Raw genomic sequence first — 23,762 nt, 5'->3', positions numbered from 1 at the left:
AAGGGAAAGGTCACGGGGTCTCCGGACAGTGTGTACAGAGAGGGTTCACATTCAGGCTGAAAGTGGGGAGCACTGGAAGGGTCTCTGGGTTCCCTGTAGATTTGCCTTGGGACTTGCGGGTTTTCCCGGTGGCGGATGGAGTTTTACTGTCTCCTCCCATTGCGAAGGGCCTGGTGCGTCCTTTCCACTTTTGGAAAGCAGAGTTGGGAAGTGTTAATGTGCAAACAAGCCTGCAGTAGTGAAGTAAACTCTTGTGTAGTTAGTTACACCAATGGCAAAGGTGGGACCAGATCTCCCCAATTTCAGGTTCTGCTTTGTTGTCACTGTGCTGTATGACCTCATAAGGAGTAAAATACCACAAGCCAGACACCTAACCAGTTTTTTTTCACATTGTTTAGAGAAGAGCTTATAAGATTAAACTTTCTTTCAACCTCTTTTCTATTCAAGTTGGGCCATCTGGGGTTGCTCAAAGTCAGAGAAATCACAGTGCTTTGCTTGAGCACCAAAAAAAAAAAGAAGCTCAATGTATAGAAAAGCACTTGCTACCAGTTGAGCCACTGGGGGGAAAAAAAAAAGCATTGTGAGGGAATTCCCTGGCGGTCCAGTGGTTAGGACTGTGCTTTTGCCGCCAAGGGCCTGGGGTCAGGGAACTAAGATCCCACAAGCTGTGTGCGGTCCGTTGTGGGTGAGGGGGGAGGCATCATGAAGAAGAAGTCTGCTGGAAAATAGGTTAAGTCAAAACAAATTCTGCACCAGCAGTGTGTGTTCAAACTCACAGCATTCCGTTCGCATTCAGGCTCCCTGTATCTGCAGGAGGATTGGTTCCAGAACCTGCCCCCTGCCCCCAATACCAAAATCTGTGGATGCTCAAGTCGCTGATATAAAATGGTGTAGTATTTGTATATTACCTATGCACATCCTCCAGTATACCTTAAAGCATCCCTAGTTCACTTATAATACCTGATACAATATAAAGAGTTGTAAATACAATGTAAATGCTATTTAAATAGTTGCCAGGCATGTGGGAAATTCAAGTTTTGCTTTTTGGAACTTTCTGGAAGCCTTTTTTCCCAAATGTTTTCAATCCTCAGTTGGGTGGCTCCTCAGATGTGGAACCAGCAGATACTGAAGACTGACGTACCTACCCTAGTGGTGATTTCTTCCCACTGTTTGTTTAGTCTCCGATGGATTTATGTTTTCTTCCTCAGAGCTGACCTGCCCATATAGGACCTTACTGCCCTTTGACACCCATCTCAGATGTTGGACCAGCAGGGTTTTTTTTGAAAAAATTTATTTATTTAATTTATTTTTGGCTGCGTTGGGTCTTCATTGCTTTGCGGGGCTTTCTCCACTTGTGGTGAGAGGGGGCTACTCTTTGTTGTGGTGCGCCGGCTTCTCATTGCGGTGGCTTCTCTTGTTATGGAGCACGGGCTCTAGGTGCGCGGGCTTCAGTAGCTGTGGCATGTGGGCTCAGTAGTTGTGGCACACGGGCTTAGTTGCTCTGTGGCATGTGGGATCTTCCCAGACCAGGGCTCGAACCTGTGTCCCCTGCATTGGCAGGCGGATCCTTAACCACTGAGCCGCCAGGGAAGTCCCTGGACCAGCAGGGCTTTTTTTTTATTTTTTTAACATTTTTATTGGAGTATAATTGCTTTACAGTGGTGTGTGTCTGCTATATAACAAAATGAATCAGCTATACATATACATATATCCCCGTATCTGCTCCCTGCTGTGTCTCCCTCCCACCCTCCCTATCCCACCCTTCTAGGTGGTCACAAAGCACTGAGCTGATCTCCCTGTGCTATGCGGCTGCTTCCCACTAGCTATCTGTTTTACATTTGGTAGTGTATATATGTCTGTGCCACTCTCTCACTTCGTCCCAGCTTACCCTTCCCCCTCCCTGTGTCCTCAAGTCCATTCTCTACATCTGCGTCATTATTCCTGTCCTGCCCCTAGGTTCTTCATAACCTTTTTTTTTTTTTTTAGATTCCATATATATGTGTTAGCATGTGGTATTTGTTTTTCTCTTTCTGACTTAATTCACTCTGTATGACAGACTCCAGGTCTATCCACCTCGCTACAAATAACTAAATTTCATTTCTTTTTATGGCTGAGTAATATTCCATTGTATATACGTGCCACATCTTCTTTATCCATTCATCTGTCGGTGGACATTTAGGTTGCTTCCATGACCTGGCTATTGTTAATAGTGCTGCAGTGAACACTGGGGTGCATGTGTCTTTTTGAATTATGGTTTTCTCAGGGTATACGCCCAGGAGTGGGATTGCTGGGTCATATGGTAGTTCTATTTTTAGTTTTTAAAGGAACCTCCGTACTGTTCTCCATAGTGGCTGTATCAATTACATTCCTACCAACAGTGCAGGAGGGTTCCCTTTTCTCCACACCCTCTCCAGCATTTGTTGTTTGTAGATTTTCTGATGATGCCCATTCTAACTGGTGTGAGGTGATACCTCATTGTAGTTTTGATTTGCATTTCTCTAATAATTAATGATGTTGAGCAGCTCTTCATGTGTTTGTTGGCAATCTGTATGTCTTCTTTGGAGAAATGTCTATTTAGGTCTTCTGCCCATTTTTGCACTGGGTTGTTTGTTTTTTTAATATTGAGCTGCATGAGCTATTTATATATTTTGGAGATTAATCCTTTGTCCGATGATTCATTTGCAAATATTTTCTCCCATTCTGAGAGTTGTCTTTCCGTCTTGTTTATGGTTTCCTTTGATGTGCAAAAGCTTTTAAGTTTCATTAGGTCCCATTTGTTTATTTTTGGTTTTATTTCCATTACTCTAGGAGGTGGATCAAAAAAGATCTTGCTGTGATTTATGTCAGAGAGTGTTCTTCCTATGTTTTCCTCTAAGAGTTTTATAGTGTCCAGTCTTACATTTAGGTCTCTAATCCATTTTGAGTTTATTTTTGTGTATGGTGTTAGGGAGTGTTCTAATTTCATTCTTTTACATGTAGCTGTCCAGTTTTCCCATCATCACTTATTGAAGAGACTGTCTTTTCTCCACTGTGTATCCTTGCCTCCTTTGTCATAGATTAGTTGAGTATAGGTGTGTAGGTTTATCTCTGGGCTTTCTATCCTGTTGCATTGATCTATATTTCTGTTTTTGTGCCAGTACCATATTGTCTTGATTACTGTAGCTTTGCAGTATAGTCTGAAGTCAGGGAGTCTGATTCCTCCAGCTCCGTTTTTTTCCCTCAAGACTGCTTTGGCTATTCGGGGTCTTCTGTGTCTCCATACAAATTTCAAGATATTTTGTTCTAGTTCTGTAAAAAATGCCGTTGGTAATTTGATTGGGATTGGGATAGGTAATTTGATTGGGATAGGGATTGCATTGAATCTGTAGATTGCTTTGTGTAGTAGAGTCATTTTCGCAGTATTGATTCTTCCAATCCAAGAACATGATATATCTCTCCATCTGTTTGTATCATCTTTACTTTCCTTCATCAGTGTCTTATAGTTTTCTGCATACAGGTGTTTTGTCTCCCTAGGTAGGTTTATTCCTAGGTATTTTATTCTTTTTGTTGCAATGGTAAGTGGGAGTGTTTCCTTAATTTTTCTTTCAGATTTTTCATCATTAGTGTATAGGAATGCAAGAGATTTCTGTGCATTAATTTTGTATCCTGCAACTTTAGCAAATTCATTGATTAGCTCTAGTAGTTTTCTGGTGGCATCTTCAGGATTCTCTATGTATAGTATCATGTCATCTGCAAACAGTGACAGTTTTATTTCTTCTTTTCCAATTTGGATTCCTTTTATTTCTTTTTTTTCTCTGATTGCCGTGGCTAGGACTTCCAAAACTATGTTGAATAATAGTGGTGAGAGTGGACATCCTTGTCTTGTTTCTGATCTTAGAGGAAATGCTTTCAGTTTTTCACCATTGAGAATGATGTTTGCTCTGGGTTTGTCGTATATGGCCTTTATCATGTTGAAGTAGGTTCCCTCTATGCACACTTTCTGGAGAGTTTTTATCATAAATGGGTGTTGAATTTTGTCAGAAGCTTTTTTTTTTTTTTTTTTTTTGCGGTACGCAGGCCTCTCACTGTTGTGGCCTCTCACAGGCTCTGGACATGCAGGCTCAGCGGCCATGGCTCACGGGCCCAGCTGCTCCGTGGCATGTGGGATCTTCCTGGACCAGGGCACGAACCCATGTCCCCTGCATCGGCAGGTGGACTCTCAACGACTGCGCCACCAGGGAAGCCCCAGAAGCTTTTTCTGCATCTCTTGAGATGATCATATGGTTTTTATTCTTCAATTTGTTAATATGATGTATCACATTGATTGATTTGCCTATATTGAAGAATCCTTGCATCTCTGGGATAAATCCCACTTGATCATGGTGTATGATCCTTTTAATGTGTTGTTGGATTCTGTTTGGTAGTGTTTTGTTGAGGATTTTTGCATCTATGTTCACCAGTGATATTGGTCTGTAATTTTCTTTTTTTGTAGTATATTTGTCTGGTTTTGGTATCAGGGTGATGGTGGCCTCATAGAATGAGTTTGGGAGTTTTCCTTCCTCTGCAATTTTTTGGAAGAGTTTGAGGAGGTTGGGTGTTAGCTCTTCTCTAAATGTTTGATAGAATTCACCTGTGAAGCCATCTGGGCCTGGACTTTTGTTTGTTGGAAGATATTTAATCACAGTTTCAATTTCATTACTTGTGATTGGTCTGTTCATATTTTCTGTTTCTTCCTGGTTCAGTCTTGGAAGGTTATACCTTTCTAAGAACTTGTCCATTTCTTCCAGGTTGTCCATTTTATAGGCATAGAGTCGCTTGTAGTATTCTCTTAGGATGCTTTGTATTTCTGCGGTGTCTGTTATAACTTCTTTTTCATTTCTAATTTTACTGAGTTGAGTCCTCTCTTTCTTTTTCTTGATGAATTTAGCTAATGGTTTATCAATTTTGTTTATCTTCTCAAAGAACCAGCTTTTAGTTTTATTGATCTTTGCTATTGTTTTCTTTGTTTCTATTTCATTTATTTCTGTTCTGATCTTATGATTTCTTTCCTTCTGCTAACTTTGGGTTTTGTTTGTTCTTCTTTCTCTAGTTCCTTTAGGTGTAAGGTTAGATTGTTTATTTGAGATTTTTCTTGTTTCTTGAGGTAGGCTTGTATAGCTATAAACTTCCCTCTTAGAACTGCTTTTGCTGCATCCCATAGGTTTTGGATTGTCGTGTTTTCATTGTCATTTGTCTGTAGGTATTGTTTGATTTCCTCTTTGATTTCTTTAGTGATCTCTTGGTTATTCAGTAACGTATTGTTTAGCCTCCATGTGTTTGTGTTTTTTTATGTTTTTTCCCCTATAATTCATTTCTAATCTCATAGCGTTGTGGTCAGAAAAGATGCTTGATATGATTTCAATTTTCTTACATTTACTGAGGCTTGATTTGTGACCCAAGATGTGATCTATCCTGGAGAATGTTCTGTGCACACTTGAGAAGAAAATGTAGTCTGTTGTTTTTGGATGGAATGTCCTATAAATATCAATTAAATCTATCTGGTCTATTGTACCATTTAAAGCTTGTCTTTCCTTATTAATTTTCTGTTTGGATGATCTGTCCATTGGTGTAAGTGACGTGTTAAAGCCCCCCACTACTATTGTGTAACCGTTGATTTCCTCTTTTAGAGCTGTTAGCAGTTGCCTTATCTATTGAGGTGCTCCTATGTTGGGTGCATATATATTTATAATTGTTATATTTTCTTCTTGAATTGATCCCTTGATCATTATGTAGTGTCCTTCCTTATCTCTTGTAACATTCTTTATTTTAAAATCTATTTTATCTGATACGAGTATTGCTACTCCAGCTTTCTTTTGATTTCCATTTGCATGGAATATCTTTTTCCATCCCCTCACTTTCAGTCTGTTTGTGTCCCTAGGTCTGAAGTGGGTCTCTTGTAGACAGCATATATATGGGTCTTGTTTTTGTATCCATTCAGCGAGCCTGTGTCTTTTGGTTGGAACATTTAATCCATTCACGTTTAAGGTAATTATCAATATGTATGTTCCTATCACCATTTTCTTAATTGTTATGGGTTTGTTTTTGTAGGTACTTTTCTTCTCTTGTATTTCCCACTTAGAGAAGTTCCTTTCGCATTTCTTGTAGAGCTGGTTTGGTGGTGCTGAATTCTCTTAGCGTTTGCTTGTCTGTAAAGCTTTTGATTTCTCCATCGAATCTGAATGAGATCCTTGCCCGGTAGAGTAACCTTGGTTGTAGGTTCTTCCCTTTGATCACTTTAAATACATCATGCCACTCCTTTCTGGATTGTAGAGTTTCTGCTGAGAAATCAGCTGTTAACCTCATGGGAGTTCCCTTTTATGTTATTTGTTGTTTTTCCCTTGCTGCTTTCAATAATCTTTCTTTGTCTTTAATTTTTGCCAATTTGATTACTATGTGTCTCGGTGTGTTTCTCCTTGGGTTTATCCTGTATGGGACTCCCTGCTCTTCCTGGACTTGGGTGGCTATTTCCTTTCCCATGTTAGGGAAGTTTTCAACTATAATCTCTTCACATATTTTCTTGGGTCCTTTGTCTCTCTCTTCTCCTTCTGGGACCCCTATAATGCGAATGTTGGTGCGTTTAATGTTGTCCCAGAGGTGTCTCAGATTGTCCTCAATTCTTTTTTCTTTATTCTGCTCTGCAGTAGTTATTTCCACTATTTTATCTTCCACGTCACTTATCTGTTCTTCTGCCTCAGTTATTCTGCTATTGATTTCTTGTAGAGAATTTTAATTTCACTTATTGTGTTGTTCATCATTGTTTGTTTGCTCCTTAGTTCTTCTAGGTCCTTGTCAAACATTTCTTGTATTTTCTTCATTCTATTTCCAAGATTTTGGATCATCTTTACTGTCACTACTCTGAGTTCTTTTTCAGGTAGACTGCCTATTTCCTCTTCATTTGTTTGGTCTGGTGGGTTTTTACCTTGCTTCTTCATCTGCTATGTGTTTTTCTGTCTTCTCATTTTTCTTAACTTACTGTGTTTGGGGTCTCCTTTTTGCAAGCTGCAGGTTCGTAGTTTCTGTTGTTTTTGGTGTCTGTCCCCAGTGGGTAAGGTTGGTTCAGTGGGTTGTGTAGGCTTCCTGGTGGAGGGGACTGGTGCCTGTGTTCTGGTGGATGAGGCTGGATCTTGTCTTTCTGGTGGGCAGGACCACATCTGGTGGTGTGTTTTGGGGTGTCTGTGACCTTATTATGATTTTAGGCAGCCTCTCTGCTGATGGGTGGGGTTGTGTTCCTATCTTGCTAGTTGTTTGGCATGGGGCGTCCAGCCCTGTAGCTTGCTGGTCGTTGAGTGGAGCTGGGTCTTAGCGTTGAGATGGAGATCTCTGGGAGAGCTTTCGCTGTTTGATATTACATGGCGCCAGGACGTCTCTGGTGGACCAATGTCCTGAACTCTGCTTTCCTGCCTCAGAGGCACAGGCTGCCACCGGGCCGGAGCACTAAGACCCTGTCAGCCACATGGCTCAGAAGAAAAGGGAGAAAGAAAGAAAGAAAAAAATAAATAAAATAAAGTTATTAAAATTAAAAAGTAATAAAAGAAAGAGAGCAACCAAACTGAAAAACAAATCCACCAATGATAACAAGCACTAAAAACTATACTAAAAAAAAAACAAACAAAAAATGGACAGACAGAACCCTAGGACAAATGGTAAAAGCAAAGCTATACAGACAAAATCACACAAAGAAGCATACATATACACACTCACAAAAAGAGAAAAATAAAAAATATATATAAATATTAAAAAAAAGAAAGAGCGTAACCCAATCAATAAATCTACCAATGATAATAAACTCTAAATACTAAACTAAGATAAACATAAAACCAGAAACAAATTAGATGCAGAAAGCAAACCCCAAGTCTACCGTTGCTTCCAAAGTCCACCGCCTCAATGTTGGGATGATTCGTTGTCTATTCAGGTATTCCCCAGATGCAGGCACATCAGGTTGATTGTGGAGATTTAATCCGCTGCTCCCGAGGCTGCTGGGAGGGATTTCCCTTTCTCTTCTTTGTTCGCACAGCTCCTAGGGTTCAGCTTTGGATTTGGCCTCTCCTGTGCGTGTAGGTCGCCTGAGGGCGTCTGTTCTTCGCTCAGACAGGACGGGGTTAAAGGAGCAGCTGATTAAGGGGCTCTGACTCACTCAAGCAGGGGAGAGGGAGGGGTACGGAATGCAGGACGAGCCTGGGACCAGCAGCTTTTGAGCACCGTGCTTTCAGGCCGTCGAGCTGATTCGTAGAAGCACCAGACTCTTGAGTGTAATCGTAAATAGGTACCATTTTTTTTTCCTCTGGAAAATGTCAGTGAAAAATGAGGCACTCGTTAACTCATCCATTTTTTTTGGAGCATCACCTGCAATGTGCCAGGCCCTGCTCAAAGCTTTGGGGATATAGCGGTGAACAAAAACTGCTATGCCTTAATGATAATAAGTGAGTAAACAATACTTGTATAACCTCAGAGTAAAGGGGTAGAAACAAGTGCTGTTTTGGATAGGATATTCGCACATGCCTCCTCAGGGGGGTGACTTTTGCGGGGGGGACCAAATTGAAGGCTCATGTCATGTGCACATCTCAGGGAAGCGGGACCAGGCAAAGGGAACCACAGATGCCAAGGCCTGAGGCGTGTGATTCCAAGGAACAATAATAAAGCCGGTGCAGTAAGAGCCGGGCAGAAAGTACTAGACTTGGGCATGTGGTCGTGTACAACTCATGCTTTAAAAGGATTGTTACAAGGCTTCTGTCTGGAAAACGAAGGCCAGGGTGGGCTGGGGTACATGTGTGGCGAGAGCGGAAGTGGGCAAACTTGCTGTAAGACGATTGCAGTGATGGAGCGAAGATGACATTGACTCGGATCAGGGCTGCTGGCGGAGTTGGCAAAGGCAGTCAGGTTCTGGATATATTTAGCAAGCAGAGCCAGTAGGATGTGGGGAGAGGATCAGGCTTCTGCTGAGGACAGGTTAGCGTGGCCCTGCTGCCTTCACACAGTCGGGAGACCCACAGTGAAGTGGGGACTTAGCAAGAGAGTCCCCAGTGTAGAGAAGGTAGAGTTTGGGTCGAATTCTAGGGGAGTAAGTTGCTAGGATGGTTAGCGTGCTTGTTCTCTTCTTGAGTTGCCGGAAAGGTAGATACATAATATAAATTCATGGCCACAACAGTTTGTATTTTTTCCCATAACCTTGGGTGAGCTATATTTTAAAAGCCTTTACAGATAAAGTGTTCTGGGGTATCAGTTTTGCTGTCCCATTTCCCCACTAGGAGATCTATAGTCACTGTGGTCATTGTGATTTGGCCGTGAGAGTTTTTCGTACGTGAAAAACGAAATTTTGCAAGTTCCTGACCTTGGCACTTTTCTTGTTCAGCACCCTCAGGCGGTCATGACAGACACTGAACACCAGGGGGAGCTAGTTTCCTTACTTATGCAACAGAGTCTGGCCCACCTGTTGGAGACTGTAGGCCTCCCCTGTATTAACCATAAACCTGAAACCCAGGACAGCTTCTCGTTTTGCAGTGCGATGTATACTTATAGGAGTGACCTTTTAGCGTGTACCATGTCTGGATTGTCTTTAAATTGGTCGTTTTAATGAATGCTTATAACCATTTAAAATTTTAAGGGCAGTGGCTTCTAAATTCTAGGCGTAGTGAACCCCATATCTGGGAGCTTTTAAAAATAAGGATTCATGGGACTTCTTTGGTGGCCTAGTGGTTAGGATGCGGTGCTGTGACTGCCGTGGGGTGGGCTCAATCCTGGTCGGGGAACTGGATCCCGCAAGCTGTGCAGTGCGTTGCGGCCAAGAAGAGAAAAAAAAAAAGAAGGGATTCATGATCATTTCTGATTTATAATATTTGAGAAGTAAAGAAATCTAAATGTAATAAATACCTCAAGTGACGTGAATGGATGACTCGGCCATGGAACTCTGAGTTAGAATCTATATTTTATCACCAGGTATTGAGTGAAAGGAAAGGCAAATAAATGTACAAAAGCTACCCTACACGTTATTGGAGTCGAAAATTGATAACCTGGTTCAAAAGCTTGGAAACATTGTATCTGTTAAGGATGCATTTGTCTTAAAAGAACACATGATCTTATCTCATTTTTACAACTGGAATGATTTTATTTTGGGAAGGGAAGTGGTCTACATTTGTAGTGAAATTATTTCGTCAGTAACGTGGAAGCCAAATCTCTTTAATCACAGGCAATGAAACCTGATAATGTGCTAGCAGCTGTTTGATCTTTCCTATCTTTGGCACCTGTGATCTAAGGGTCACTCTGGCCACGATGATCCTTTCCCATCAGTCAGGACAGCTAGTTTACAGTTTTGCTACTGGTGGTACCTGTCTGATCAGTGGGGCCCACAGGCCAAATCCAGTTCACTGCCGACTTTTCTTGACTGCCTGCAAACTAATAATGATTTTTACGTTTTTGTGTGGCTGAAAAAAATCAACAGTATTTCATAGTGTGTGAAAATTTTATGGAATTCAAATTTCAGTATCCAAAAATAAACTTTTATTGAGATGGCCATGCCCATTCATTTACATTTTGTCTACGGCTGTTGGCGCCCTACAGAGGCAGAGCTGAATAGTTGTGACCAAGCCTGTGTGGCCTGCAAAGGCTTAAATAGTTACTATCTGGACCTTTACAGAAAAAGATTTTGCAGACCGCTGGCATGGAAAGTCCGTGCTGTTTACTTACAGGTTAGAGCAGTTCTTAGGCCTGTTCTGTAACTACGTATGGTTAGTCTTAACTATTTTCACTTATTACTTTTGATAGGCTGAGCTATCTCTCTGTGGCCACCAGGATATCATTTCATTCATTTATTTATTTTTTAATTTTTTGTCATGCTGTGTGGCATGTGGGATCTTAGTTCCCCAAACAGAGATCGAACCCGTGCCCCACTGCATTGGGAGTGTGGAGTCTTAACCATTGGACCACCAGGGAAGTCCCCATTCATTTATTTTTCATTTATGAAATAATGATGTTCAACTAACACGTCTTGGAAACGTTTATGTGTCTCTAGTGCAGTTAAAAGATTTTGCACAAAAGCTTTTAAAAACGTTATTTGACATGAATCTTCCTGAGTTTTTATAACTTTAACTGGATCCAACAATGAACGCCAAGGAGTCAATAAAAAACCGAATCACTTTCTTTAAATAAAAAAGCCATACATTTATTGCAAATCTAGAAGTACCAGAATGTCACAGAATACAGAACAAATCAGCAATCCTGTTTTCATTTTCTGCCAAATATTTAAAACCTTGATTACTGACATACTGAAACTGGCATACATTTTATTTTCCATGCAATTAACAGAATGGACGTCTTAAGCAGATCGCTCTGAAACCAGATATAAATATTAAGTTGTATTGAACATTCATAGTAAAAAAGGCTGTAAAGTGCTGAAGTCATGAAGTCTGCAAAAGTGCCACAAGCTCCAAGTCCTTCTCTGGTAGTGACAGAGATTTGCTACATCCAGCTTGTTCTAGGTGTGTCTGTTTTTGACAGACACGTTGTCATTTCCTCCCCAGCCCCTCCCCAAAGTTTTACAGATTGTCCTATTTCTATGGCTGATCAAACACTGTACAGAAACGTAGCAGGTGGTGATGAACTATGCCACTTTCATTTCAGTGCAGAGAAATATTCAAGCTTGTGTGTACCTGTAACCAAACTAGGCTTGTTATATTTTTTTTCCCCCTGAGTTGTCATAAATTAACAGTAAATGAATAAAGATGGAGCAGCGGTACTGACCATCACCTGTAGAGTGAGATTCAGGACATTATGAGTACGCAGCCAACCTGTTACCCTCATACTTGCCCTTTTACAGAAAAATGTGCACATGAGAAATACTATACATGTAATGTAACTCCAAAAAAAACCCAGTGACCAGTTAACCCGATAACTCTGGTAACGTAGAGCAGTCAGGGTTTATATGATATAACTCATGATGGTAAAATAAATGTCTCTGCTATCCCACGTGAAATACAGAAGTGCTTCAACGGTGAGATTAAAAAAAAAATCAGAAATGCTTCAACAATTCAATGAAATATAATTCTGATCAAAGAAGATCCTCAAGTATTCTTAGGTGATAAAACAAATCATTTAAAAAAGCTAAGGCGATTTGCTACTCATCATCATCCCCCCCCCTTGAAATGACGCACGTTGTCGTTAATCAAACTGAAGAATCCTTAAACTTGGCCTTTTACGAGAGTCACTTTACAAGTTAAGAAGTATTCTTTGAGGCATGTAAAGGATTGCAGAAAGGGGGTAGAAATTCTGCTTATGTCTCAGATTTTCTTTCTTTTGATTACTTTATTCATTCTAGAATAACTTAATAATAAATAGCGGTTTAAATTAAAGACACTACAATCACATATTTCTGAATAATTAAAAGCAATAGGAAACACATTTTTGAATGCTGTGCTGTGTGTTCTGTATTGAAATGCTTCTGGTAGTGACTGGCCATAAAAAAGTGGTCATCTTCACATTTATGAAGTTCAAGTTACATATATTTTTAAAATTTCCGTTTACTAGCCAAATGTTTGGTCTCAAACTGTACTTCATTTCCATGAACTATGTGGAAAATTCAGAGGCCCTAATTTGTTAATGGAAACCTCAGTATTTTTCAAAGGGTTTTAAACAATTTGTTCATATTTCTGAAAATTAGAAATGTTTTAAATGATGTAAGCTTTTTTTTTTTTTTTTTTGTAATGGCCAATTTCATTGCAGTGGCCTCGGCCAGATGTCCTTTTCCAAGATAGTAGTTTATCACATGTGAGAGCTCTTAAAACCACTTTGCCAATTCATGTCACTCTTAAAACCGGAATGCGACCCCGAGAGTCCTGTGCATCTTCGTATTGCTACTGAATACAGCCAGGTTGATGTACAGAAAGGGTGTTCGGTGGTTTTTGTTTTGGCTTAAAAAACAAGCGAAAAGGAAAACTTACAAGAAAAAAAAGAAGGATGTTGGTAGTGGTGTTCACGCATACATTCCCTTTAGAGTGTAGTCTGGAAAGCGGGTGGGTGGTCCACATCTCTGCTGCCCTGGGTCCCCTGTCCCCCACCCTCTCCAGCCCCCAGGGAGGCTGGTGTGAATGACAGGCGTATCACACGGGCTCCGTTTTCATAGGAGCTCTGTGCTCAGTCTTCCCCAGGTCCATTTCAAGAAAGTCTTCTGGGATGTCTTGTAAAGCTTTCCCACGGTGACTCTCGGCCTTCCCTTCCCCGGCTCGGGGACGGCGGCACAGCCCCCTTTTACAGGGTCTCACGAGGGCGAGGCACACAGCGGCCACAAGCATCCCAGCCGCGCAGGAGTAGAAGGCTCTGCTGTAGATCTTGCTCTGGTCCACCAGAAGCCCTGCGGGAGCGTCAGCACATTAGCCACAAAGACCCCCCCGCCAGGCTCCCCCAAACTCAGCCACTTCTCAGGCTCTTTGCCTTCCTTGTTTTGTCTGTTTTTTTTTTTGTTTTGTTTTTAAGAAAAAAGCATGTGGAAGGTAGGAGTCTTTTCTAGACGGGAGAGAAGATGTAGACAAACGTACAACCTACTTAGCACCTGAGAAAATTCTGTCACTCAGATGTTCTTTGTGGGCTGATCTAAAACTTGGGAACGGTGAGATGCCCACTCCTTTGGAAGGCTGACATCCTCTCCTAAGAGGAAAGAGCTCTTTTATTTTCACTCGAGTTCACTTCAGGTATCTTTTCACATGGGGTAAGATTTCTAATCACAATAACCTCAAGGACTTATTTCAGGGCTAACATGTAAAACAAAGCCATGTCCTTCCTACAGGGAAATATTCTGTAGTGATTAGTGAAGCGCTCTGCAGAGTGCTGTTCTAGGTTCAGTTCCCTAAAACCCCTCCCTAGAAGGGAAGCTGGCTTACAGAAGACCCTTAGTTCTGTTATCCCAAAAGTCAGAGGGTAATGAGGTCAGAAATCCAAGCGTTCCCCGCCCCCGCTGCGAGCATTTTTCAAGGTAGAAAAAGGTAGAAAAAGCCCGGGCAGCTTGGGCTGCAGACCCAGGTTCTAATCCTGACTTGGTCACTGATTTACCATTGGGCGGTACGCTGACATTCTCTGGCTTTCACTTTCCTCATATTTAAGTCAAGAGAGGTGGCTCGGGTAACCTCTATCCCGACACCTCTAAAATTCTCTGCAAGTATAAAAATCAATAGTTTTATTTTCCATTCGACTTGAATAGGAAGCTGGCACTATTAGTAAAAGGACAGTATACTACAGGTGGAATCTAAACTGTGACACAGATGAACTCATCTACGAAACAGACTCACAGACTTGTGGTTGCCAAGGGGGAGGCGGATGAGGGAGGGATGGAGTGGGAGTTTGGGGTTAGCAGGTGCAAACTGTTAGATACAGGGTGAATAACAACAAGCTGCTACTGTAGAGCACAGGGAACTGTATTCAATATCCTGGGATAGACCGTCGTGGAAAAGTAAAATATTGTAAAAGGATAGCAGACAAGGGTTTTACTTTGTGTATTTAACTTACCTGCAAGTGGCGGTCCAGCCAGTCCCGCGATGCTCTGGAAGAAGACATAGACGCCAGCCGCTGAAGACATCTTCTCGATTCCCACGACGTCGTCCTCAGCGAGCAGCGGGATGTGGGTCCCCGCCACCGTCCCAACCATAATCCCGGAAAATACACTACAGGACATGAGACCCCAGAATTCAGTGGCAAAAGTAAAGGCAAACAGGGACACGGTCAGTAAGACGACACAGATGAGCTCGATGTAGATCTTGCGGATGGGCTCTCTGTTCAGGACCAGCCCAGCCCCGATCCTCCCGAACACTTCTGCGATCGCCATCGCTGATAATAAGAAAGCAGCGCGGTCCCGGTCCAGGCCCAGACTGAGGCCCAAGGGAATGATGTACAAGGACGGGGCGAAGAACCCCAGGGTGACGAAGAGACCAAAAAACGCGTAGCAGATAAAACTCTTCTCTTTCAAAACGGAGAAGTCCAGCAGCGGGGCCTTCTGGCAGCCGGGCTTGGGGCCGGGCTGGCCCAGGGTCTGCCGCAGGTCGGCCTTGGGCTCGAGCTCTACGGTCGTGTGACCAGGCACGTTTTTAGGTGAGGTAGTTAGTTCTACTCCTGAGTCAATGGAATCTATCGAGGTGCGGGTTTTCTCGTTCTCAAGCATGTATTGCACTTCTTTCCGATTTTCGTGGGCGGTGGTTTTGGGGGTCCCGGGTCCTTTGATGATGATAGGTCTGAGCAGCGCCCCGCAGACCACGAGGTTGAGCTGCAGGAGACCCACGAAGAGGAGGCTGTACCTCCAGCCGATGGTCTCCTTCAGGGCCGTGATGGCTTGGGTGGGCAGGAGCAAAGGAGAAAGAAAAGCCAAGGTCAGAAACGAACTCAAGACCGGGGGCGGGGGTGGGGGGAAGCGAGAAGAAACGCAGACCGGGAAACGGGTAAACAAAAGTTACTTGGCCGTGGGAATGCAGTCGACACGCACTACCCTTTCTTCTAGGCTTTGGGGGCTTTTAGGACTCGAGAAGGAGGAAGGTGCGTAAGGATGAGCAGAGATACACGTTTTCAGCCCAGGCCTCTGAGAGAGCTCTGGTGGGTGCCTTCCGCCAGGCAGAGACTCGAGATGAACCAAGTCCGTGACCCACATCAAGGTTCGGCAGACAGCCGTCTGCGGGCCAAATCCAGCCTGTTACTGGATGATAAACCTTGACTAGAACACAGCCGAGATCATTCTTTAATGTCGTCTACGGCTGCTTCTGTGCTGTCACCACAGAGAGGAGTGGATCCCACAAGGACTTGCCCGTGACGCCTGAAATATTTCCCCTCTGGCCTCTTCAAGACAGAATTTCCACCCTCTGAGCTAGATGGTTCTCCATCCACTCCTTCAACCCTCAGTAGTAACAGATGAAGGAGAGGATAAACGAAGAATCTAAAAGCTCAGAGGCTTATCCTGGAATTAAGACACTTACTGTGTGGATACAGTACGGTCCTGTGCAGTATTGCTGCAGTTCTCCGCTTGCTTTGTGGAACGTTCTACCTTCCTGCCGGCCCAGAGGCAGCCTGGAGGGGGGACTGGGCCCTGGCTGGGGTCCTCTGGGGGTTGGGCGGTGTCAGGCCAAAGGGGGCTTCAGGACCCATAGTGAGAAGAGGATAATGCGGGCCCCACGAGACCTTCAGGAATTTTCATCATCATCCCACAAAGGTGAAATGATGTTCATTAGAATTTCATTTCGCTAGATTCTCATTCTCTGAGAGCTGACAGTCAGGTATAAGAGACATGGTAAGTTGGTTCCTGAGAAAGAAGATCAGCTTAGCAAGACAGCCCCGAATTCCGGGGCTCGGGGTCTCCATTTACTGTCGTAGCATGCTTTGCTCACGCCTCTTCTCCCCCTGTTACTATGGGAAACTCAGAATTGCAAAACCTTTCAGGCTTGGGTATTTCAAAGTGCTCTGCCCTCCTCTGGCAGTGATCGGTCTGCTCTTCTTTGCTCCAACCCACATTCCTGGAGTGCCTGCCTGCCAGGGATGTGCTAGGGACAAAGCCAACCAAGATGCAGTGTCTGCCTTCAGGGCGCTCACAGGCCACTGATCCTCCCCTCAGTGTTCTGTTCTGAAAAATTTCAAACGGACGGAAAAGTGCAAAGAATGATGCCTATCTGCCTGCCCGCACTTCAGCGAATTTCAACAGTTAACATTCTCCTCTGTCTGCCTATTTATAGGCAAGCATACATTAATTTTTCTGAACTATCTGAAAAGCTTCAGACATGACACGTCACCCCTAAACACTACTACGTGTATCTCCTTTGGACAAATCCGCCGCGATCCACGGACACATTCACCAAGAAATGGCAGAGTAAGAGGTTAATCTAAGTCTCTAAGGTGATTTGTCTGCCACTGGCTAGTGAAATTCACAGGTTCTCGTTAAGATAGGGAAATAAACCAGGGATAAAAATCTCCCTGTGAGGGCTTCCCTGGTGGCGCAGTGGTTGGGGGTCCACCTGCCGATGCAGGGGACGCGGGTTCGTGCCCCGGTCCAAGAAGATCCCACGTGCCACGGGGCGGCTGGGCCCGTGAGCCATGGCCGCTGAGCCTGCGCGTCCGGAGCCTGTGCTCCGCAACGGGAGAGGCCACGGCAGTGAGAGGCCCGCGTACTGCAAAAAAAAAAAAAAAAACTCCCTGCGGGATTATCCGCACACCATTCACGAAAGGGACTTCACTAGCACAGTTTAAACCCGCAGTGAATATGGCTCTTTTGACCAAGGAGAGAAATAGAATAATAGGAACAATCTGAAATCATTAAATCATCTATTCTGGAATGGCTGTTTCAAGCCTTACCACTGAATATGTGCCACTGTATATTTCTATTTATGTAAACTTGGACCAGTATGAAAATGTCTGAATTCCTAAAATCGGGGTTAGGGAAGACAGATCCTGAAACTGTGCTGGAGAAGAGAAGACAATTAACCTTTCCTTCTGCACGCAGTCGAAGCTGTCAGTCTATTAACTGACGGTTGGCAAGAGTCAGTGTAGCAAGAAGAGCTAGTTCACGTGAACACGTAGACTGTAGTCGTCCACTTACCTGGTGCAAAAGCAAACATAGCGAAACATTCTCCTGTAGAAGCAACAGCCGTGACCACAGAGCGTCTTCTGTCAAAGTACTGTGACAGAATGGTGACAGTTGGGAGGAAGCTAAAGCAGTATCCCAGACCTGTGATGGAAAGTCAGAAACGACAGAAAGGACCACATCCTCATTGATGCCAGAAGAATGCATTCAAAGATCTGGGGTTTTTGTGTTCATATTTAAAATGATAAGTTCTGGGAGCCCAGAAATTCATTCTGGAAAATAGTGCTGTAGCAAAAAAACAAAACAAAACAGGTTTCGTCAGAGGTCTGGAGAAACTGCAAGAGCTGTTTTGGAAAGCTAGGAGTTAAAAAAACAAACCTGTTCTCTGGTTTTTTTCCGTACTTTTCTGCAATGTTTTTCCCCCCTATTTATATAATCCACAGTGGACACAACTCTTATCGAATATAGTTTTTATTTAAGACTTCTATTTGGAAATAAATGAGTTTTGGTATGTGTAGAAACATATGAAAAGATTTAAAATGTTTTGAAAGGGAAAAATTTTTCTCAGACCCTGAAGAATAAGTCCGGCACAGACCCTCCCCTACAGCTCAGGGTCCTCACAGCCTGACTTGGGAAATCTCAGCTAAAGAAACGCAAACCTTGCTTTGTGAAAATGATGTCTTTGGGCTGCAAACTATCACAAAAGAGAAGTTCTCTTTCTCATTGGTAAATATTAAAAAAAAAAAAAAATCAGACAAAAAGTCTTGGGCATTGATTGAGGAGAGGTTCCCAGGGGAACACCCTGGAGCCCATACAGACCAGTTCAAAACCACTGATCTGGGACATTATTAATTTTAAAGAAAAGAAAGAAAGGGAGAAAGAAACACACTTTGGATTTGATTCCCTACCCCCCCCCCCCCCCCCCCCCCCGGCCCCCGCATTGTTCTAGAAGCTAAGTCTCTGGAGAATGAGCGAGCCCAGGAGAAGCACTTACCAGAGATGATGCCGATGGCAATGTACATGTGGTAGACCTTCTGTGAGAAGGAGGCGATCACCATGCCCACGCTGACCAGCAGCCCCCCGACCATCACCACCAGACGGTGTCCAAACCCAATGCTCAGGACGGTGGACACAGGAGCTGCAGCAAGAGCAAAACAGGGTCTCAGCTCCCAGAGGCGAAAAAGCCTTAGCCTCCCTAGGACTCCCTCTTTTAAAAATGTGTTTAGCATCTTTATGGGAGTTTAACTGCTTTACAATGGCGCGTTAGTTTCTGCTGTATAACAGAGTGAATCAGCTCTGCATATACCCTAAGATTCCGTCTTGTTTAATTTTACGTTTTCTAACGTTTAGTGAAGTGTAGTTGGTTTACCACGTTGTGTTAGTTTCAGGTGTACGGCCGAGTGGTTCAGTGATACGTACATGTATATACACTCGTGTTTTAAAACTATTATTTTCCCGGATGGTTTATCCCAGGATGTAGAATGCAGTTCCCTGTGCTACACAGTGGGGCCTTGGTGTTTCTCCATCCCGTATACACTCACTGGCACCTGCTCACCCCATCGACCCACCCCATCCCTCTCCCTCCCCCTCCCCCTCGGGAACCGCACATCTGTTCTCTGTGTCTCTGTGTTCTCTGTGAGTCTGTGGTAAGATTCCATCTTTGAAGCCTTTAACATGGAGGTGATGATGTAAGATACAGTATGCATTTTGTGCAATGGTTCCTTAAGTCAGTTCAGGACTTATTTTACTATTTGCACAAGCTGGACAACATATTTTGGGGGCTCCTTGAAGAGAAATCAAGAGTCATAGTATAAAACATATCTTTTGTCTCCGATGAAAGATTTTGACTCACCAGGAGCCCCTATAAGATTGGATATGCATTAAATTTGTTATTCTGTCATAAAAATGGGCTTTTCCTGTGATTGGACGAGGCACTTTTTTTTTTTTTTTCTATACTCACTGCTTTGGATTCTTTTTTAAAAGGCTCCGGTTAGGGTCAAATTCCAGCTCAGTTCCATTTGACTTTTTTGCAAATGATATGAAAGTGTGGTGAATTCTGTTATGCATACCAAAAGGAGGCTAGCTATGGGATGGACAGTTCAGAGTGGCTGATGAATTACAGTTGGCGTAGCTTCTGTGCTCTGTATCCTCCGGGACATTTAAATCTGGAAGATGAGCTTCCTAGTCAGATGCTACTTAGGCTCCCACTGATACCGCCTTGAGTACAATGAGATAAGGGAACCCTCCAGAGTTGGGGGGAGGAAGAACAACATCGCACATGCTGGATAGAAAGAGCTAAAAAAGGAGTAAGTTTTGTTGGGGTTGGTGCATACCTATCTCTTATGTGAGTTGAATGTAAACTAATATATTAATATAGCAAATAATGAAATCACTAGGATCATTTTTAGGCAGTGTGTAGACTCAAGGCATTAATGACTGGAATAACAGCATGAAGAACAATTATCTTCTGGTATAATAGTATTAGCTGGAAATTTCTTGTTGACTATATTATCTTTGGTTAGAAAACGGCTAAAAGTTCAGCTTTGGGATTTTCGTTTTATTTTGGTTACCAAACGTAAAATTTTGGTTCTAATTCATGTAAGTTATCTTTCCAAGAAAGTAAACATCCTGCCAATTAAGAAATTAAGTATCTTAATACTCAGACCGGAACTAGAAGTACTTCCGTGAACCGTGTAGGAGAGGGTATCAGGGCTAACGGGAGAGATTCTGACTTTACTCGGTAGCGAAGAACAGTGGAGCTACCTTTGTGAGACAGTATAGGGCTGAAAACTAAGTGCCTTTAACGACAGGCTTAGAAAACTTCAGAGGCAATGGTTCCGTGACAGGATATTAGGGTAAAGTTAGGGAAGCTGAAGTTCAGCCCCGTTAACTGTCCGCGGTAAGTTCAACGGCCTTGCTTTCTCAGACGACCCTGGCGCGGCCCCTGACAGATGGATGAACAGTCATGAGACCTCAGGGATGTGCTGAATTAGGTCTGAATGGGACCAAGTGAAAATCAGTATGTTAAGAATTATACTACAGTCCCATTCATCGGATGCTGTTGGATCTGGGAGCTGGGCAGACCGATTAGCCAGTGAAGTCCTTTAGGGAAACAGGTGTTTGGAATTCAGAATATCCTCTCTGGGCAATATGGGTAGTTTTCCCATACACCCTTTTACACCTTCCATCTTTCTCCTTCATGTAGTCGCATTTTCATGTTCCCAACCTGTTTCCTCAGCATGTTTTTACGAGACCAGGACCCAGGATGCCAAGAACTTTTAATGCTTCTTTAGGAAATGACCACATTCCCATTGAACCGGGGTTTGCTATTGTCCTCAAAATAATCTGCAGTATCCTAAGAGAGTGCATACAGTAGGCGTTTAATACGTGTGCATTAAATGGAGGCAGTCAAGTCTGGCAAGTAGACTTTTTCCTTCAGCGCCTCTTACATAATCAGGCAGACCGAAAGAGGCATATGCTTGTATAGCGCTTAAGCTGGAAGAGGCACTAACCTGTAAATGTTAAGACAAACACACAAATGGATATTATCCATGAGATCCTGCTATTGGATTCCTCAAAACTGTCCATTAAGTCATTGAAGAAGACACCAAATGACTTGATGATGCCATAGGTGAAGACTTCAACGAAGAAAAAAGAAACAGCTACCACCCAGCCCCATCCTCCATCAGGCACTTGAGTATAAACGTTGGCTCTGGAACAAAGCTGTGATTTCTTTTGGGTCATTCTTAATCTAAAAGAAAAAGTTAAAAAAAAAAATTAGACCAGCAATGGCATGAGGGTGGATGATTCTAACACTCGACAGATGAGAACTACTCACTACATTTCTTAGGTTGATGAATATTTAAATCATGTGCAGTTAGTGTGAAGTCTTTGAATAATAGTATCTATCTATCTATACATCTGTGTCATCTTTTATCTGTCATCTTATCACATTTATATCTATCGTTATCTGTCTCTGTCATCTATCATCTATCCGTCTTATCTATCTAATGAACCAACTATGTTTGCATTGTATATGGAGCCGCGAAAGATTTTGGGAAGGCAGACTTCCAAGCTATGGCAGTTAAATGGAAAAACTAACCAAAAAAAACATAAAGAGCCTGGGCAGAATACTTAGAGGCACTTTGGAGGACAAAGAATGGCCACCAGACCAAGGATCAGTGCAGACCTTGAACCTGAAGACAAGTTAGGTAAAGGAAGACCGAACTGACTGTAAGGAATGTGGATCAGAAATGAAGCCTCGGCAAAGAGAGGCTCAGAGGCCACCTTGCAGGGGCAGCTAAGTGCTGGAGAAATCCTGCATCTCTGCTTGGTGCCCCTGGTCATTCAGACCATCCTACCTCCTACTCAGCAACATTCTGATTATGGTCTGGGGTCCCATATGGCTGTACTTATGTGAACGGAATGTGACTGCAAATTAAAATTTGGGGATTCTGTCTTCTTGGTGTTGGTTTAGCATGAATGAGTTCCTCAAAGTCAGTCGCCACGTGGTGTATGAGAAATGGAATTTTTCCACACAGGACCAGTACTCTAGGATATAGTGACCAAATAAGGCACTACCAATTTGTGGGGTCTGGACAGCCAGGGAACTTAAACCAAGTTACTCCTGACCTTGCTATGCTTTTCCATTCAGGTTGCAACCAACATCATAGAACATCAGATCCCTGTGCCGTATCACCACTAAGGGGAAACTATATTTAACACTGGAGGCAGGGTCGTTTAAGTCTTCCGCGGCAGGCTCGAGCACATAAAACGCAGACATTTTCAAAACCTCTGCAATTACATACACTTTGAAACAGTCATGTGTGTTTTTAACCCAACTAAAAATTAATACCTATAAATAACAAATGAGTCTGTGGTCTCTGCGCTCTTAATGGCAACGCACCTTGAGTTTAAGAATTCTCTATAACTATGCAGTTGTAGCCAGGTGAATTTTCAGGATGCGTGGATGGCCTAGCCGCGAGTTGTCACGTTCACATACGAAGGCAGGTTTTATTGAAAATGGAGAGCAATTGAGAAATAACAGGACAAAACCTCATCTAGACAGTAGACTTCCCAGTTTCTGCTACGGGAATCCAGTATTCGGAATTTGCTCTGAGCACCTTACAAAGCAGCAAATCTGACCTAATTTCATATTGTTCAGCCTATTGATAGCATGGTAGCCTAGTACTCTGAAAGGACTATATACTCACTTATTACTCTCTTACTGTTGGCTATTTGGTTGCATAAATAGGGCATAAGATGCTTTAAGACGCTGTGCTCCCTGCAGCAAAGGCCTCTGCATTTTGGTGTGTGTCAGTGTGGCATGCCTGAGAGCTGAGGGCAAAGGTGGGAAGAGCACTTAAGTGGCTCTGGGTGTAGGGTAACAATTACAGACCAGTTTGTCATTCATGTTCCCAACACGGAAAGCAGCTGATTTAACATGGGAACCCCGAGCCCTCCAGCAGCTGAGGTTTTCCCAAGTCCCCTCCTCCGTTAAGACTTTCAAAGTCTGCTCCCAAGATGAGGCACCTGGGGCAGAGGAGCTGACAACGGTAGTGGGCTTAAGATTGAGAAGGAAAAAAAAAAAAGTACATGCCAGTGTTGGCTTTGGAACCGTGTTCAGCCCTAGGGAGCGGGGTAGGAGGGAAGGAGGGGCAGTGCGGGGGGGAGTCCACAGCTCAGGTCCCCCTCCCATCTCGCCCCCCCTACTGGGCCACTCCTTTGAGCTTCGCCTTGGAAGCCCAAGACTCCTTTACTGGTCTCTCAACTGTCTGGTACGATTAATCTTTCTGAAATGCCTCATCGTCATGACATTTTTCTGCTCGGACTTTTTCAGTGGCTTTCCTCTTTCTGAAGGACAAAATCCACGAGATCAGCTTGACTTTCAAAGTCCTTCCTAATTGGAAGCCCCTGCCCCCCACGGATCTCAGCAGCCTTAGTTCTTCCTGTTCTGTTGCTTGACTCGCCAGCCACCTTGCCTGCGGCGCGCCCCTTCCCCAGGCTGGAGGCCCCCCACCGCTGGTGCCGCAAGGGCCCGCTTCATCACATCCTCCTGCTGCATAAGGCTTGCTCTGACCCACTCGACCTAAGGAGCTCTCTTCACGGGACAGGCGCCCTTTAATAATGGGCTGCTGTCTACTTGTATGCATTTATCTTATTTGCTCAGTTAAACTGTAAGCTCACGGAAAACAAATCTGGGCCTATTTCT

General features: G+C 43.4%; 2 protein-coding genes across 6 annotated transcripts in view; one reads left to right on the top strand and one right to left on the bottom strand.

The window, feature by feature from the left end:
• The window catches only part of ARSG (arylsulfatase G), a 131,793-nt gene that overhangs the window by 911 nt on the left and 107,120 nt on the right, over positions 1–23,762 (top strand). The gene's annotated exons all lie outside the window — the stretch shown is intronic.
• SLC16A6 (solute carrier family 16 member 6) overlaps positions 11,148–23,762 on the bottom strand; it is a 33,137-nt gene continuing 20,522 nt past the window's right edge. For 4 of the 5 annotated variants that reach the window (XM_033846628.2, XM_033846629.2, XM_033846627.2 and 1 more), the window contains exons 2-6: positions 21,064–21,302; positions 18,546–18,689; positions 17,567–17,695; positions 14,506–15,321; positions 11,148–13,357 (exon numbers count right to left, since the gene is read on the bottom strand). In XM_033846628.2, coding sequence (XP_033702519.1) covers positions 13,107–13,357; positions 14,506–15,321; positions 17,567–17,695; positions 18,546–18,689; positions 21,064–21,295 — 1,572 coding nt within the window. In that variant the 5' untranslated portion in view covers positions 21,296–21,302 and the 3' untranslated portion in view covers positions 11,148–13,106. Of the gene's footprint in view, positions 13,358–14,505; positions 15,322–17,566; positions 17,696–18,545; positions 18,690–21,063; positions 21,303–22,457; positions 23,752–23,762 lie in introns of those variants that run through there. The other variant, XM_033846631.2, reaches the window with a different exon arrangement.

The sequence above is a fragment of the Tursiops truncatus genome, chromosome 20 (assembly GCF_011762595.2).
Source record: "Tursiops truncatus isolate mTurTru1 chromosome 20, mTurTru1.mat.Y, whole genome shotgun sequence".
NCBI classification, from domain to species: domain Eukaryota; kingdom Metazoa; phylum Chordata; class Mammalia; order Artiodactyla; family Delphinidae; genus Tursiops; species Tursiops truncatus.
The sequence above is the reverse complement of the archived record's forward strand: the minus strand, read 5'-3'. Positions and strand labels throughout refer to the sequence as shown.